This window comes from Cynocephalus volans, chromosome 16 (assembly GCF_027409185.1).
Source record: "Cynocephalus volans isolate mCynVol1 chromosome 16, mCynVol1.pri, whole genome shotgun sequence".
Taxonomy (NCBI): domain Eukaryota; kingdom Metazoa; phylum Chordata; class Mammalia; order Dermoptera; family Cynocephalidae; genus Cynocephalus; species Cynocephalus volans.
The window spans coordinates 7,663,427-7,680,474 of NC_084475.1; the positions used below are offsets into that span (position 1 = coordinate 7,663,427).

At 38.6% G+C, this 17,048-nt stretch overlaps 1 protein-coding gene across 1 annotated transcript in view; it reads left to right on the forward strand.

The window, feature by feature from the left end:
- TANC2 (tetratricopeptide repeat, ankyrin repeat and coiled-coil containing 2) overlaps positions 1 to 17,048 on the forward strand; it is a 435,526-nt gene that overhangs the window by 385,442 nt on the left and 33,036 nt on the right. Inside the window, exon 15 of the mRNA XM_063080666.1 lies at positions 5,438 to 5,546. Within this exon, the coding sequence (XP_062936736.1) occupies positions 5,438 to 5,546 (109 nt within the window). The remainder of the gene's footprint in view (positions 1 to 5,437; positions 5,547 to 17,048) is intronic.

The following is a 17,048-nucleotide window of genomic DNA, read 5'->3' on the forward strand; positions in this document are numbered from 1 at the left end:
ATCATTTATCTCCAGATACATAAATCCATATACAGGGGCTGCTGATGCCTGCAAGTGAGAATGGAAGTAGAATCTGTCCTCTGCTCTTCTGGATACCACCTTCTCTGACTTTTCTCAAAGCATATATCCAAGAGAGGGGAGAGGGGACAATGCTGGTGGAAGGATCTTCAGCTCTGACTTATGGTTGGTCCTCTCCTAAAACATCTAAAATTAAATACACCTTGAGTATAAGACTTACTGTCCTCCTGGAAACCTCTAGTTTACATGAGAAATTTATATTTCTCCTGTTAGCTTAACTTTTACGTTATTTCTTAGGGGCCAGTTAGCTCTGTCCTTATCCCTTCTCTCTGCCTGAAGTTACACTACCAAGTTTTCCTGCATTTACTAACAGTGAGTGGCAGCCATGCCCCAGTAATTTTTCCCTATCTGTGGATTTCTCTTCTGGCTGCAAAGGTAATGGAGTAGGGTATGGAAGAGTAAGGATTGGGGCAAAGGATCGGGTATCACATGTCACCCTGCTACACACATAGGAAATTAAAGTGCTATTTGAGTACATAGTTATCCTCCTATATGTTTAAAATCGTTTATGGTTAATGGTCATTCCTTTAGGATAGCACTATGCTAGTTGCTATGGAGGATACAAAAGAAATTTAAAACATAAGGAGTGTTCAGAAAGTTCATGGAAAGATTCGTATTATCTTCTAATTCTGTTTTTCCACAAACCTCATACATTTCACTTTTAATATGTCTCACTTTATTTTTACCACAGTCCTGAGAGATAGGTGTTACTTTCCCTGTCTTACAGAGAGGTTAAATAGCTTGTCCTAGGTTATAAAGCTTGTAAGTGGCAGAAGCAGGATTTGAGTATAGATCTGTTTGACTTCATTTCAGAGATGAAGAGGCAGCACTGTGAATGTAGACAGGGAAATCTGCAGGGTAACTTTGAGTCATAAAGTGATCTCATATAAACTATATAGAAATAATTCTTCTGTACTCACCACTTTCCTGCCCCACCCCACATCAATCTTTATAACCACATCTGACCATCTGAACCCATAGTAAGTTGATTTTGATGACCGTCATATTTAATTATACAGGGAGAGCATAGTTATATTTAGTCATGCCTAAAATCACGTCACACTTACTAAGGCATACTCTACTTTTATTTCTTAGCTACTCTCTCCGAAAATGTCAATCAAAAAATGTCAGAGTTAATAGTTGCTGATTTTAATTATTAAGAATCCAGAGTTCATAAGGTACAAATGAATATGTTCTTTACATTGGTGGATTTTTCACACAAATGTACTCAGAAATGAAAACTAAGTTGCTATTCTCGTAGTGTCGAAATGGAACTAGGTTTCAGTAGAACTAGGTTTTAGAAGCGCTTAGGTTCTCATCCCGGCTCTCTTACTTCCTAACCATGTGAGCTGGGATCTGTCCCTCAATCTTGTTGCGTCTCAGTCAGTCCTTCATGATATTAGGAGTAATATGTACTGCTGTGCCTACAGTGTAGTGTTTTGTGAAAATCTAACAATTATTAAAGTATTTTGAAAACCATAAGAGAGTATACATGTGTAAGGTATTATTAATTACTCATTCATTCTGCAAATATTTATTCCTGTTACCTAGGAGTACATATGTCAAAAAACCTGGCTTCTACCCTTAATAGAGTCAGTCACAAAGACTGATATGAAAACAGGGTGTCGTGCAGTAGGTGCTGTAATGGAGATGTTTACCAGGTACAATGGAAAGCTAAGCAAAGAACCCCTGAGTCTACTGGGAGGGGGCAGGGAAGGCATCACTGAGAAGGTAGTATGAACTAAGACTTGAAGAATGAGAAATAATTTGCCCGATGAACTAAACAGGAAAGAGAATCCTAGGCAGAGAGAAAGCTTGTTTGAAACCCTGCAAATTACAAGGTGAGGAGATAAAGACAGACAGACAACAAATTATGGAGAGTTTTTGAATACCATGCTAAAGAATTTAAATTATATATCAGAGGAAATGTAAAGTCATTGAAGAATTTTGAGCAGAATTTTGACCAGCTTTCTGCCATGTAGGTTATCGGGATGGGCCAGGGGGCAAGCTGTGGAGAACAGAATGGAGAGAATGAGACTTGCATTTATTCAGGTGAGAAAGGTAAAGAGAGGAGAAAAACAACTACTAGGTTTTATGCAATATTTTAAAAAGTAAAGAAGTCCTAAGGAGACTAGCAATATTTTAAAAAATGAAGAAGTCTTAAGGAGACTTGGTTTTGAGGGAAAGCTCCAACTTCAAAAAGTCAGTTTCATTTGACAGCAATGGAGGTGGAGAGACCCAGCAGACAGTTAAAGAAGCAAAACAAAATCTCAGTACTTGAGATGTCACTATAGGAGACATCCACCTTGGGGTGAAGGTTGAAACCAGGAGACTAGGTGAGAGCTACCTAGGAAAGAAGAGGAACTAGGGCTAAGGCAAAGAAGTTGCTTCACTGAAAGAAATTGAGTAAGTACCAGGGTCGTGTCACAGATGTCAAGAGACAGTTTCAAGAAGGGAGGGAGGCAGTGAGTAGGACCTAATGCAGGAGGAAGAAAATAAGAAAAAAAGAAAAGATCCAAAGGCTAAGAGAAAACTGCTTTACGAGGGTATTTCAAAAAGAACCTTTCCATGTACTTCTTGAAGTACCCTCATGTTTGGCAATTAAGAGGCTGCTGGTGATCTCAGAGAATGGTAAGGCTTGGAGTCAGAAGGAATAAGGTTCAAGAGTGAGCAAACGATAAGAGAAATGGAAACAAATATAGACACGTGTAGTATAACACATTCAGACTACAGGTTAGCCAGTAGCACCGTATTTTATCAGAAGAGTAAGGTACAAATGAAAATGTCAGCATATTCTGTAAATTGCTGTTACCCTTTGTGTCCTAGACACCACAAGCTGAGTCCAATGATCTGATTAGAACCATGCTTTTATGAATAATATAGCATGTTGTATTAAAAAAAAAATGAACTACAGTTGTCACCTTCATGTTATCCTTGAGCTATATTGCTTGCTGTTTCTCCTCAGTGCCTGTTCAACAAACAGTAACAAAAGCAAGCACCATCATCTCTAGCTAACTGAAATGCATGCTAGAGAAATGCAGACATCTTACCAGGATTTCTTAGTCGTGGTAGTAGAATGAGCACACTAGGGCAAAGTTAATTCTGTGTCTAACTGAAAATTCATTTATTTGTCAGGCTCAAACTTTTTACCATAATCCTAACAGGCATGGGTTCACATTAATGGCCTAAAGCATAGGTAGTGGATTAGAGGCCTAATATTCAGGAGTTCTATTCAGTATTGTACAGCCATGGATGAATCACTTGAAGTTAATAATTCTTACACGAAGGGCACTACAGTAACTTCATTGTTAATAGCTGGATAGAGTATTGATTTCTTGAGAATAGGGCACTTTATAAATGCTTCTTTGTACTGTCTAACTTCCCTATGCTATGTTAAAATAGGCTATCAATTGAATTGAGCTTTCATGAGTTAAATAAAAGTTCAGTGGCAATTTCCAGATTTTATGAGTGTAAAACAGTCCTGGGCTCAGACCTGCAGGTGATACTGATGATTCCATGTAGGCTACACTTGTCTGAGACATTATAACTTCCTTTCCATTATGGTTAATCTTATGCAATTAAACAAGATAACCTGGTATCTACCACAATTTAGAAATTTTGTGAAGCCAAAGGTTAAAGTTTCTTTTAAAAATCTTATTGGAATGAAATCTCTCTCAGATGATTCCTATGTTAAGATGGGAGCCCCTATTCTCCAGGTTCCTTACTGAAGCGTAAAAATTAACTAATTAATTAATTAATTAAGAAATAAAGAGTGTGTTTGTATTTCAGAGTTCAGTGTGAGGCATCTTCAAATTAAACCTGGCTGAGTAGCCAGTGTTGAGTATGAGAGAAAATCATCCAGTAGACATTTGAGCCTCCTTTCAGGGAAACATCACCAGCAAGAATGCACTTGCTATTTTTCCTTCTGTTTGATTAATTCATTAGACTTGAAACTTAGATGGTTTTATTTCCCTCTTCTATGGCACTTCAAGTGAAAGGAGTAGAAGAGTTGTGTTACCAGTGGCATAAAGAAGTCTGCTGACCACTAAGCTGGTGAGCAGTAGAGAGACAGGTGTAAGTGTTCATAGTTCTTAGAGACTCTAGCAAATGTGGTGAGAAGATGAACCCCAAAGGTGATCCAGTGTCCTTTCTTCACTGCCCCATTTTCTTCTAAAAAATGTTTTATTGAGCATTTTTATATGCAATAGGTTGTGTTAGGCACTATGGAATATATAAGTAATTCAAGTTTCTTTCATATATATAAACAGAAATACATATAACTCTATATATACACACATCACACATAAGTACACACTTATATATTTACATTAACACTTAAAGAAGTATATCATTAGCATGCTTTGAGCTGGAAGAATCAGAAAACACCAACTCAAACGGTTTAAAACAGTAGGGAAGTATATTACTTTATATAGCAGGACGTTCAAAACTAGGGCAGCTTCAGATGCTATACAGTCAGGGCTCAGGATCTATTTTTCTGCACTGCCTAGCCCTCCTGTTGGCTTTGTCTTCAAGCCAGCTGACCACATGATTTGCAAGAGGGCCAAGGCAGTTCTGGGCACCTTGGGCAGATAAGACAATATCCAGAGGCAGAAAAAAGAGCTTTCTCTTTCATGAACAGATTGGAGATATGGGAGAATGGATCCATCAGGAAACTCACACTCTAGTGGAGAAGAGAGCACGCGACAATGTGATACTGTACTAGAGATATATATAACATATATTGGTGACACCAAAAGAAAGTACTCTGTTCTCCTCACCCAGAGGGAAAGGGTAGAAGCTTGATAAAGTCTGATCAGAGAAGACTTCACTTGGGAAGAGGTTGTTAAAACAGTTTGGAACATGTTGAGTTTGAGGTACAACGGGATCTCCAAATGGAGACATCCAATAGACAGTTGTATGTATACTAGTCTAAGGTGAGAAGAAAAGTCTAAAGAGAAAGACCTAGGATGTAAGTGGTGGTGAAGGCTCTGAGGATGGATGAGCTAATCCAGAGAGAGGACAGAACAGGACCAAGAATGAGATCCTGAGAAACACTGACATTTAAGCATGGGTGAAATAAGAGTTGCTGACAGAGACAGAAAATAAAAATAAAAAATCTTTTAATGCCATCTGTTTGTGGGATGGGTATAAGCCAACTAGAAATGTCATTTCGTGATATTATACATGTGATTTGGATAAAAGCTAGGAACCTTTCAATACCCATTATTTGCCCAGTAGCAGGTACCCTTTTCCCAGGAAACTGGTTGAATGAGACTGTTTTGATGGACCTGAACAGTTCCCCACCCAAAGCAGAATTGGTGCATTAAAATTTCTAAAATGAACGTCTTTTTCTTTTCAGGAGTGGTCACACATTACTTGCCTTCTGGTTTTCCCGCCAAGAGGGAAAACTAAACCGACAGCAAACTATTGAGCTGGGACATCACATCCTCAAAGCACACATTTTTAAGGTAATGAGAGAAGTTGGAGGCTTTTTTCTTTCAATCTCCAGCAGAGTTTTCTTTAATAATATGTGTGTAGTAGTATTTCAGTGTAGTCTCTGCTTTCTGAGATTATTTTGCTGCAAAGTTGGTCCACCTAAAATGTATGGCCTGTTCTTCCCTAGACCTTTAGAAAGAGAACTACATCAGAAATCCCCAATTTAATGGCTTGCTCAACTTTCCAGGAAATGTATATGTATAATCATTTAGGTAAGCAGCATATACACGTATACATGTGTGCTCCGTATATGACTTATCATCTCCTACGGACATTCTTCTTGTAGCAGTTGGTTGCAGGTTTTTACAATGTTTAAAAAAATCACTGAGAGCAGTTACTCTTTCAATTTTCTTATAATTGTTTTAATGAAGATTCTTGGTGCTGTGATTTTCACACTATTTATTTAGAATCAACACTAGCCTTCCTTGGAGCTCCTTCCCTCAGTCTCGTTTCAAATTGTAATCTCAGTTTTTCTCCCAGTCATTTCAAATCTTTTACAAACTAAAACATCAGCTTCCATCTCTCAACATTTGTAAGACTGGAATGAGGACCCAGAGAAGGGCACATAATTAATGTTTGTGCATGTATACATTCCTTTGTTTATTCAAACACTTACTGAGGTCATTTACTAGGTACCAGGGATACAGAAACAAAGAATATATAATCCCTAATCTCAAGGAATTTATAGTCCAGATAACAATTTTGGGTTAACACACAAAAGTAGGAGGAGGAAATTTGTTGTCCTGATTTTTCTAGCCCAAAGTTTGCTATTGCATCTGATAGTTCCAATCCCTACAATTTATTCAGAGTTCTTTTCTTGCCTCAGAATTGAGAAATACAGGTATATTAAACAGTTCTCTGTGTCAGACTTCCCTCAAGGGATACTGTTAAAAGATAAAACAGTTCTCTTCAGAGAGAAAGATGGCATTAATGGCAACTCCAAGAGCCTAGCAAATTCTTCCCAGTATATAAGCATACAGCCAGAGAAGCCTATTCATCAGATGGACAGAAAGGAAACCCACAGAGACAAGTCCTTTGTTTGAATCATAATTGTCTTGTCAGGCAAATCACTGTACCAAAGATGACCTTACCCAGTGACGTTACTTAGTGGGAGCGGAGTGGGACTAAAATAACAGGCAAGGTATTTCATTTCAGTTTCAAGTGGACTGAAAAGTGCCTACTACTACCGTATACTCTAAAATTATTGTCCTTCAGTTAGATGGGAAAATAACTTAAGTATTAAACGTTTAGCATCACCATCTGCATAGGATCAGATGCGAAGATGAAGTTGATGGCTGCCTTTGCTGCACCATAAAATAAATACCAGATTAACAGAGATATAACATGAAGCTTTATTTGACCAAGTGTGACTTTATCCAATATATCGAGAAAGAGCTACATTTAAACCACACACTCCTGTCATTAGCGCAGTTTTATCTTAAGTGGATGCAGACATGGTTGCTCAAGATAAGACTGGCTCCATGTGTGATTCAGGCCATAAATACTCCGGACTACAGCATGTGGTGATGACGTGACTGCAAGCTGAAGAATGAAGGCTTGGAGTATGGTTTTTACAGGGTCCTCTAAGTGCAGAGTGCTCCCTACTGATAGGCTTTAACGTCTCCCAGACTGCTTAGAATTCTCAGGCCTCATCAGCTGAGGGTTATGAAAAGGTAAAGATGGACCTCATGGTTATAACCAGTTCCGCTCAGAACTTCTGATCGTCGGTGATATACAATTCAATTTATACTTCTTTCCAAAATTTCCTTTGTTTTATTTTTGTTCATGAAAAATTGCATGTCATGTTATTAATCACTTTTAAAATATGAGAAGATTGAGGGTCTGGAATTCTGGATATTTGACTGGCTATTGAGCCCTTTTAATTCTTTTTGTTTTTTAACAACTTTGTTGGGGTATAACTTAGATACTGTAAAATTCACCCATTTTAGGTATACATGTCAGTCAGTTTTAGTATACTTACAGAGTTGTGCAACTGTCACCACCGTCAGTACATTTCCATCACCCTAAAAACAAACCTCATGCCCATTTAAAGTCACTCCTCACCCTACTGTCTGTGTCAATAGATTTGACTTATTCTGGACATTTCATATAAATGGCATCATATAATAATGTGTTTTCTGTGTCTGGCCTCTTTCACTTAGCTTAATGTTTTCGGGATTCCTTAATGTTGTAGCATATATCAGTACTTTATTCCTTTTTATTGCCAAATAATTCCCTGTTTTATGGACATACCACATTTTGCTTATCCATTCACAGCTGGACATTTGGGTTGTTTCCACTTCTTGGCTATTGTGAATAATGCTGCTGTGAACATGTGTTAGTCCATTTCTGTTGCTTATAACAAAATACCTGGAACTGGGTGATTTGTAAAGAAAATGAAATGTATTGCTTATAGTTTCAGAGGCTCAGAAGTCCAGCAGAATATTAGCATACAGATTTTTCCTTTTTAAGATTTTTTTAAATAAAGTAAGCAACTTTAAAGTGAACGACACTTTAGTACATTCACAATGTTAGTGTATGGGATTTGCGTGTGTGGACATATGCGTTCAGTTCTCTTGAGTATATATATCTAGAAATAGAATTTCTGGGTCATATAGTAACTCTATGCTTAACATTTTGAAGAATTGCTAATCTATTTTCCAAAGTGGCTATTCCATTTTACAATCCCACCAGCAATGTATGAAGGTTCCAGTTTCTTCACACTTTCACCAACATTTGTTAGGCATTGTCTTTCTTTCTTATTTTAGCCATTTTAGTGGACGTGAAGTGGTATCTCATTGTGGTTTTGATTTGCATTTCCCTGTTAACCCATGTTATTGCACATTTACAATTATTTTGTGATCCTCTGATTGCCATTTAGATTTTTTTTTTAATCTAGGAAAAGAAAACAGGATGTTTGTGAATTGTGGCCAGAGATATTTCAGCCTAGTTTGTATTGCAGAATGTTTTCATTGGGTTGAGTCTAGTCACTGGAAGGATTTTGGAATATTCTTGTAATTAGCTTCCTAAATCCTGCCCTCTCAAATGTTCCTTCACTTAGTCCTATAAAATTTCTCATCAGAACAGAACTATTGGCCTGGGGAAAAAATGCTGTAGGTAGAAAAAAGCTCCTTTTACGGACATCAGTCAAAAGGCCTGGGTTCATATGCAAACTCTGCCGCTTAACTTAGGCGGTCTAAGTTTTCTCATCTGTAAAATGGTAACAATAACTTGGCATTGTTATGAGGATCATCATATGAGTACTAGGCATATAAATATAAGGTTTTATGATCAAAATGATTAATAATAATCTCTTTCCTGAAAAATAAGACTTAATAAGAAACATTAATTCCTGATAGTAATATCACCCTGTCACTTCAGAGGTTACCTAGCATCCTCAACAGCAGTGGTTGGCAAACCTTTTCTGTGAAGGGCTTAGACATGGCTTTGTAGTCTATACAGTTTCTGTTGCAACTACTTAACTCTGCCATTGTAGCTCAAAAGCAGGCAGAGACAATACAGAAATTAATGGGTATGGCTGTGTTCCAGTAAAACCTGATTTTAAAAATACATGGAAGGCTGGATTTGGCCACTGACCATAGTTTGCCAACCCCTTCTTTACAATGAAAGGCACCTTCCCTTTGTTTACCAGTATCCTTTTACCGTAACAAAACATGGCCATGTGTAGTGGTCAGATAAGAACGGTGATAATCCATTCGAGACAGCTGGATATCACTTGAGACAAGTGGACCACTTGGCGATTTATTTGTAAATAACTTGCTTTATAGAAGCTCATTGGATAAGCCCCAGGGTTAGTTTTTGCCATGATCTTTTTTTTTTTTTTAATTAATATATATATATATATATTTTTTTTTTAACATTCTATGAAGTTGTTACATAGCAGTTGAGAGGGAGGAGGAGAGGGGAAAGGGGAAGGGAATGGGATGGAAGAAGGAAGAAGGAGGAGGGGTGGGATTGAGGCCTGTGGCACCCCCCTCATTCCCACAGGGGAGACCAGGGGGCTTCCAGCAGTGTCTTACTCATTGCTGGGCTGGGTGCAGATGTCGGGGGTGTGGCAAAAGCCCCACCCCCCACCACCCCAGCTCAGGAACCCAGGGCCCTTCTTGCTGCAGCTCAGTGGTTGTTGCTGGGTTGGTTATGCATGTCAAGGGCTGCGTGGCCAAGGCCCTCGGCCCCCACCCTCAGGACTGGTTGCAGGTGTTGGTGTCAGGGGGCGTGGCTGAGGACCCCAGCCCTCCCTGCTTCCTGGCTTGGTAGCCCAGGGTACTTCCAGTCCTTCGAGGTGTTATAGATATTCTTTGGTGAAATGAGACCTTTACTAGTTAATATCAAACTTTGTCTCCGGTTGTGGGTACTTTGTTTTTTCTTTCAGTTAGGTGTTGGATTATTCCCACCACATAAACTCAGCACTGGAACTAATTTGTTGTCCTTTGCTTATTTATTTATTTTTTTTAATATTTATTGAATCATAATTGATTGTACATATTTTTGGGTTTCAGTGTTGACATATGTTGATCAAATCAATATTATTAGTATATATACTGTTATAAATTGTACTTATTCTTTATGCCTCTTGTCCAATCTCTCTCTATCCCCGTTTCCCTCCTCCCTCCCACCTCTGATAACCCTAGATCTCTTCTCTCTGAAAGAGTAATGGTTACTCTGTTGATTTGTTGCCTAGATGATCTGTTCAATGCTGAGAGGTGTGATCAGGTCCCCCAGTATTATCATAGAGCAGATGCTTCTTCTGTCACTCTGGAGTGGGCTTTGTGGAGAGAGACATCGTCGTCTTTTCTTTGGTCTCTGGTGGTGACTCCAGTGGCTGGTGGACCATCTGTGTGGTGGTTGTGACATCTAGCTGCTTTCGTGGCAGCCGTGGCATCACATGGAGGTGATGTTTTTGGCATGCTCCTTGGCACTGGCAGTGTGCCTGGCTGTGGGAGGGGGGTCCTGTCCTCAACTCCATGCCTCAGGTCCCCCAGCAGGCCCTGAGGCATTGGCAGTGTGTCCTTTGCTTATTTCTAAAATGGGGGAACTTCCTATGGGAACCAGTATTTGAGCTCTGTGGTTGGGCTAAATTGCTGCTTTGCTGCTGATTCTCTAGGGAAGGCTTTTTGTGCAGCTTGGGTTCTAATGATTTACTTTATAGGTACTTCCAGCTCTCATAAGATCCCGTGCACCTGGGTTGTGTAGAAACTCCAGTCTGGGCCTGAGTCTTTTCATCAAACTGCACCCCATGCAATTCTATGTTCCTGACCAGTCTCCTCTGAGTGGTCCTTCACTGATTGGGGGGCAGATCAGCTGTCCTTGCTGTGCCCAGTGTTCCCCCAGTGGACCCATCTCCCCCACTGCCTGTGCTCCCAACACTTCTCGTGAGACAGGCCATTCTCCAGTCCCTTGTAGTGACTCACCGGCCTCTGAGTGACTCCTTTTTTTCAGTTGTTCTGGCTCCTCACTCCTTCGTGGGCCCACGGGAACCCTATTAGTGTTCTTGCTGTCCTGCGAGCTGCCAAGGCTCTGTTCTCCCCTGCTGCCTCTAGGCAACTTCATCTGAAGGGCACAGCTGCGACTTCTACTGGCTCCTACTCCGTGCACTCAGCAGCTCCAGCCTGGAAGCGGCTGGGATTCGAAAAGATTGGAGCAGTTTTTCTTTCTCTCATCGTGGCATCTCCCACCTTCATGCACTACATAGGTCCCTCCTCCTCTTCCCCTGAGCTCTAACAGCCCCAGCTTGGCTTTTGTTGTTTTTTCAGAGTTGAAAATTGGTTGATTTGTGGTAGAGAGTGATGCTGGGGACCGTCTATTCTGCTGTCTTGACCAGAAGTCTGCCATGATCTTAAGATACCTGATTCTAAGATGAGATTGCTTTTGTTTCTTCATGCTTTCTCTTTTGTCTTAAAGTATTCAAAAATACTTAACAAGCTAATTACAGGCTGATAAACAGTAAATTTAGATTCTAAGGAATGGATTCCATTATAATTTATCACTGAAAAAAAGGGATTCCCTCTTACCTGAGCAATAATAGTTAAAGATACCAAAGACGCACATTTTCAAGTTATTTGAACATAAAATTCTCTTTAAGATATCATCTCTGTAGAATTTAATTATGGGTTATTTTTGGCTATGTCGTGACCAGTAATAAGATCACATTTATCTGCCTTTGTTGAGTTGAGTTTGACTAAACTGAAACTTCTTCCTCCCATAGTTCACAGGAGCAAAGGGTCAACCCCACCAACCAGAAGAAATCAAAAATCCATAGTACACGTACAGCTAATATTCCAAATCCTAGACTCTGGCTCTATATTTTAGACTTATTTCTTGTGTATTTACTCCAACCTCAGTGGGGTTCTCAGTGCTGCTTTGTGGTCTATTTACTAGACAATTTAATTGACATTCATTTACTGAGGTCTTTCCTTAGCTCTTTTTCCCCTTTCTTTTTCCTTTAGTTCTTAACCAAGTCAACTAATTCAACAAACATCCTAACTTATGAGTCACCAAAAAAAGCAAAGCCATCAAGTATGACTTCCTTTAACCACTTTCCTCCCCTCACCAATAAAACAATCTACATTATTATCAGTTCTTACCTCCTTTTCTCTTATTTCAGAGGTCCTTATTCCTTGTTTTTTTAAATTTTATTATGAAACATTTAAGAATATAGGAAAAGCACAGGTAAGTGAATATTTGATTATCTACCAGATTTAACAGATGTTAGATCTTCCCATGTCTGCTTCAAATCTTTTTCTTTGTTTTTAAGAAACGATATATCTGTACCAACTGGCGACAAAAAAAAAAAAGAACCAAATGTAACACATTCATTAGAAGCCCCTTTTGTATTCTCTCACTCTCCTAGAGGTAACTCCTTTTCTAAATGTGGAAGGATTTAGCACATGCTAACCACTCCTAACATATGTTCTTCTCATCCATGTTTTGTACTTTTCTAACATAGGTATATATTCATAAATAGCATACAGAATTATTTTAAACTTGACATAATAGTATCATGCTGGTCATATAATTCTGTAACTTTTTCTTTTATTCAACATTGTGTCTTTGAGATTTCTCTGTAAATCTAGGTCATTAGTTTTCAACTTTGGCTATTCATTATATTCTCCTGAAGAGCTTTAAAACACACACGTGCACACACACACGCACACACACACACACTCCTGACACACATACACGCACGCACTCACGCACGCACACACTCCTGAGCCTTACTTCCAGAGATTGATTCATTGTTTTGAAGTAGAGCCTAGGCTTTTTTTTAATAGACTTTATTTCTTAGAGCAATTTTAGGTTTGTATAAAAACTGAACAGAAAGTACAAAATTTTTATATGCTCACTGCCCTAACCACAGCTTCCCCTGTTATTAACATCTTGCATTAGTGTGGTACATATGTTACAATTGATGAACCAATAATACATTATCATTAACTGAAGTTCATAGTTTACGTTAGTGTTCACTCTTTGTGTTGTACAGTTCTGTGGATTTTGCCAAATGCATAATGTCATGTGGTCACATTACAGTATCACACAGAATAGTTTCATTGCCCTAAAATTCTTTTGTCCTACACCTATTCGTTCCTCTCCTCTTACCCTCCCCCACCCCTGACAGTAACCATCTTTTTACTGTCTGTATAGTTTTGCCTTTTCCAGAATGTTATATAGTTGGAATCATACAGTGTAACCTTTTCAGACTGGCTTCTTTTACTTAGCAATATACATTTAAGGTTTTTCCATGTCTTTCTGTGGCTTGAGAACTCATTTCTTTTTATTGCTGAATAATATTCTACTGTATGGATGTACCACAGTTTATCCATTCATCTATTAAAAGACATCTTGATTGCTTCCATCTTTTGACAATTATGAATAAAGCTGCTATAAACACTCATGTATAAGTTTTTGTGCAGTCATAAATTTTCAGCTCATTTGGGTAAGTGCCTAGGAGTGCAATTACCAGATCATTTGATAAGAGTATGTTTAGCTTTGCAAGACACTGCCAAACGATTTTCTGAAGTGGCTGTGCTGTTTTCCCACCAGCAATGACTGAGCATTAGTATTTTTTAAAAGCTCCCCAGGTAATTTTAATGTTCAGCCCAGTGAATTGAAAATCAATAGTCTACATCATTCATTTAGAGATAGTGAGCATGGTTGTTAAGAGACTAGGCTCCAAAACCAGACTGCCTGGCTTAAAATCCTGTCTCTCCTCCTTCCTGACTGTATGACTTTGAGCAACTTATTTAACCTTACTATGTCTCTGTTTACTAATTTTTAAAATGGGGTAATAATAGCACTTATCTCATGTGATGGTTGTGAGGATTTAATTCACTAATATATATAAAATGCTTAGAAGAGGACTGGGATCTCTAAGGACTGTGTATATGTTAACTACATATATATGCTAACTTTGAGATAGGGGATACCTCTGATAGGAGAATGGAGTAAGGAAGAGATATAAGGGATTCTACTATGATAGATTTTATTTCTTAAAAATGAAAATGAAGCCATTTTCATTAAAATAAATAGAAATAACCTAAATGTTCAATAGTAGGACAGGATTAAATAAAGTGTAATTCAGCTGCATAGTGGAATACTGCGCTGTTAAACCTGTGCATTGAGTTCTCAATTCTGGTTATTGTATTTTTCAATTCTAGAATTTCCATTATTATGTTTTCATAGTTTTCTAGTTCTCTGTCACTATGCTCAGTCTTTTCTTTTATCTCCTTGGACATAATAAACATAGTTATTTCAAAGTCTATATCTGACAACTCCAATGTATGGAGCCTTTTAGGTTGATTTCTGCTGTCTATTATTTGTGCTGGTTTTCATTGATGATATCTTGTTATCTTGTGTGCTGGTCTTAGCACTTGCAAATAGTTTGAGACTAGGATGATATTATCTTCCTCCTGATTTAATTTATATTTGCATAGCAGTTCAGGATCACCTCATTCAATTTTCAAAGATTAAGATAATTCAATACTCTGTTGCAATCCCTGTGAGAGCCTGCCTACTCCTGGTTCACATTTACTTCTGGGTTAAGTCTTTTGTGGCAGGTGGGATCCCATACCAAGGCAAGGAAGTTCACCAGGTCACTCCCTGCTCCTTTGGCAGGCTGGGTCCTATACTCTAATTCCTGTCTCCTTAGCTATAAGAAGTACTTTTGGTTAATTCTGCAGAACTGACAAACACACCCAGGAGAAAAGCAGCTCCAAACTGCTCTCCTGGGCTCCTTCCTATCCTAGATCCTGGCCCGGTAATTCTTCTCTAACTTGTTAGCTCTCCTCTTTTGAAAGGGGGAATGTTTTTTAAATTTTGTACAGCTTTTCCTAGTTGGCCTTAGCAGACATGTTTGTCCAAATTTCTTAGATATACCATTAGCAGAGGTGGAAATCCACCCAAGTCCTCTTGAGCAAAAATAATGACTCCACATCCTGGGAACATCCAACTTTTCTCTAAAGATCTTAGGCTTTCTCATATAAAATTCCTTTGTTACACGTAAGTGACCAGAAGTGATCCAAGCATCACACAGAAAACAAAGGCAATTTATATTCAAGAAAACTAAATCCAAACTCATAGGCTCTGAGCAGAGGGGTGAGTTGCTACATCTTCCAGAGCAGCTAAATACAACATTTTCTGAGCCCTCTGATGCCAGAGACCTTGGGCAGAAGCAAAATTGCCATGTGACTTTAATAAACCACTGGTACAGCATCATTCTTCTGTAAAATAATATCCAATAATTCTAAAGATTAAGTGAAAATATGTAATGAACCCCACTTAAGTCAATGTTCAAGAGAAAGTTGACTATTACAGGTCATAGACATAGTTTTACTTTAAATTTCATAGTTGGAAAAGAAGCATGTAGTGCTTAGTCGAAATCATAAGGGTAAAGCCATAGGAAGAGATGAGATTGTCTGGGATAAAAAAGAACAATTTTAGAGAAGAGGACCAAGGATGGAGAATGGTTTAGAATTAAAGGTAAAGAAAGAAGCCAGAAATCAGCTGTTTTGTCTATTTTAGTTGGTACTTCTGTAGCTAAGAATTCAGAAGTGAAGTCCTGAATCATGTACTTTTTACTTTTTTTTAATGTGGTTATAATGGAAGGAACATGAACTTTGGAGTAAAAAAAGACTTAGTTTCTAATTCCAGCTCCAGTGGTTGTGTGACTTTGGGCAAGTTACCTAACCTTGTCCAGATTATTTCCTCCCATATAAAAATAGCGATAAATTCTCTCTCAATGAAAGACATGACTTAAACAAGGGTACTTCTGAAAGATCGTGGAAAAATGGAATTAAAAGATAATATGAACCTTTCCGTGAACTTTTAGAAGACCCCTTATATCAGTCATGTCTTTCATTGCTAAAAATTTCCTTTATTAGACTATGGACATTACTGTATTCCTGCTGGTTTTTCCATCTAATTGGTTAGTATAGTTGATAGTTCCTCGGAAGGTCTGGGTGAGGCCCACACATATTCTAAATTAGGAGACAAGGTACAAATGGGGAATCAGAGCTAAGTTTCTTGGTGGTCTTCTAGGATATATAGTGGTGGTGAGACAAGTTATAGAACCTAACTTGTCTGTACTCCACCCATGACTGAGTAGCATTTGGAGTTCTTCCCAAAAGAACTGGAAATATTCTATCTCATATGTCAACAATCATAACTGCTTAGTAATGTATTTGCTTCAATTTTTTATATTTGTTTGCATATGAACTGATTAGCCAAATGAGTGTTTGTGATCAATGTCCCTGTTATTAGTACAAATTAAAAGAGGTTCTGAAGTAGTAATGAGCAATCAGAAACTGTTGTTGTTCGCCCTTATTCTTTTTAGTGCACCCAGCTCGTGGTGCCAAGACGGGTACTCTAGTAGAGAGATTTAGAGCACGGCTCATCCTCCTCAAGGCCAAAGAAAATATGGCTAATGCAGAAATTAAATAGCTGTTTTTCAATAATGAAGGAGGATGGAGGGGAATAATCTCCTTGTGATGTGAGGGGTTAAAACGAGATTCTGTTTCAGCCTCCCAGCGTGGAATTGCGATTCTGGGAACCCGAAGGCCTGCTCTGCCAGGATTTGGCCTAGGCTTTTTGGCTTGCCTGCTTGTCTATCGTTTATAATTAGGATAGGATGGAGTGAGGGGATGAGTAGCAGTAATTAGCATCATCCTTCCTCATTTCGTCGAACTGTGGATTTCTTGATGGGAATGTTTAGACGCAGGCAGCCACTTTTACAAAGCCATGTCAAAGTGGCACAAAATATAAAAGCATCCAGAGCTGGTCAGTTAGCTCAGTTGGCTAGAGCATGGTGCTGATAATACCAAGGTCCAGGATTCAATCCCTCTACCAGTCGGCCAAAAGTAAAAGCCACTTCTAGAGGCATATCCTACAGATATATTTGCACAAAGGTATAAAGATACATGTACAAGGATGATTACTGAAACATAGTTGTAACAGTTAGG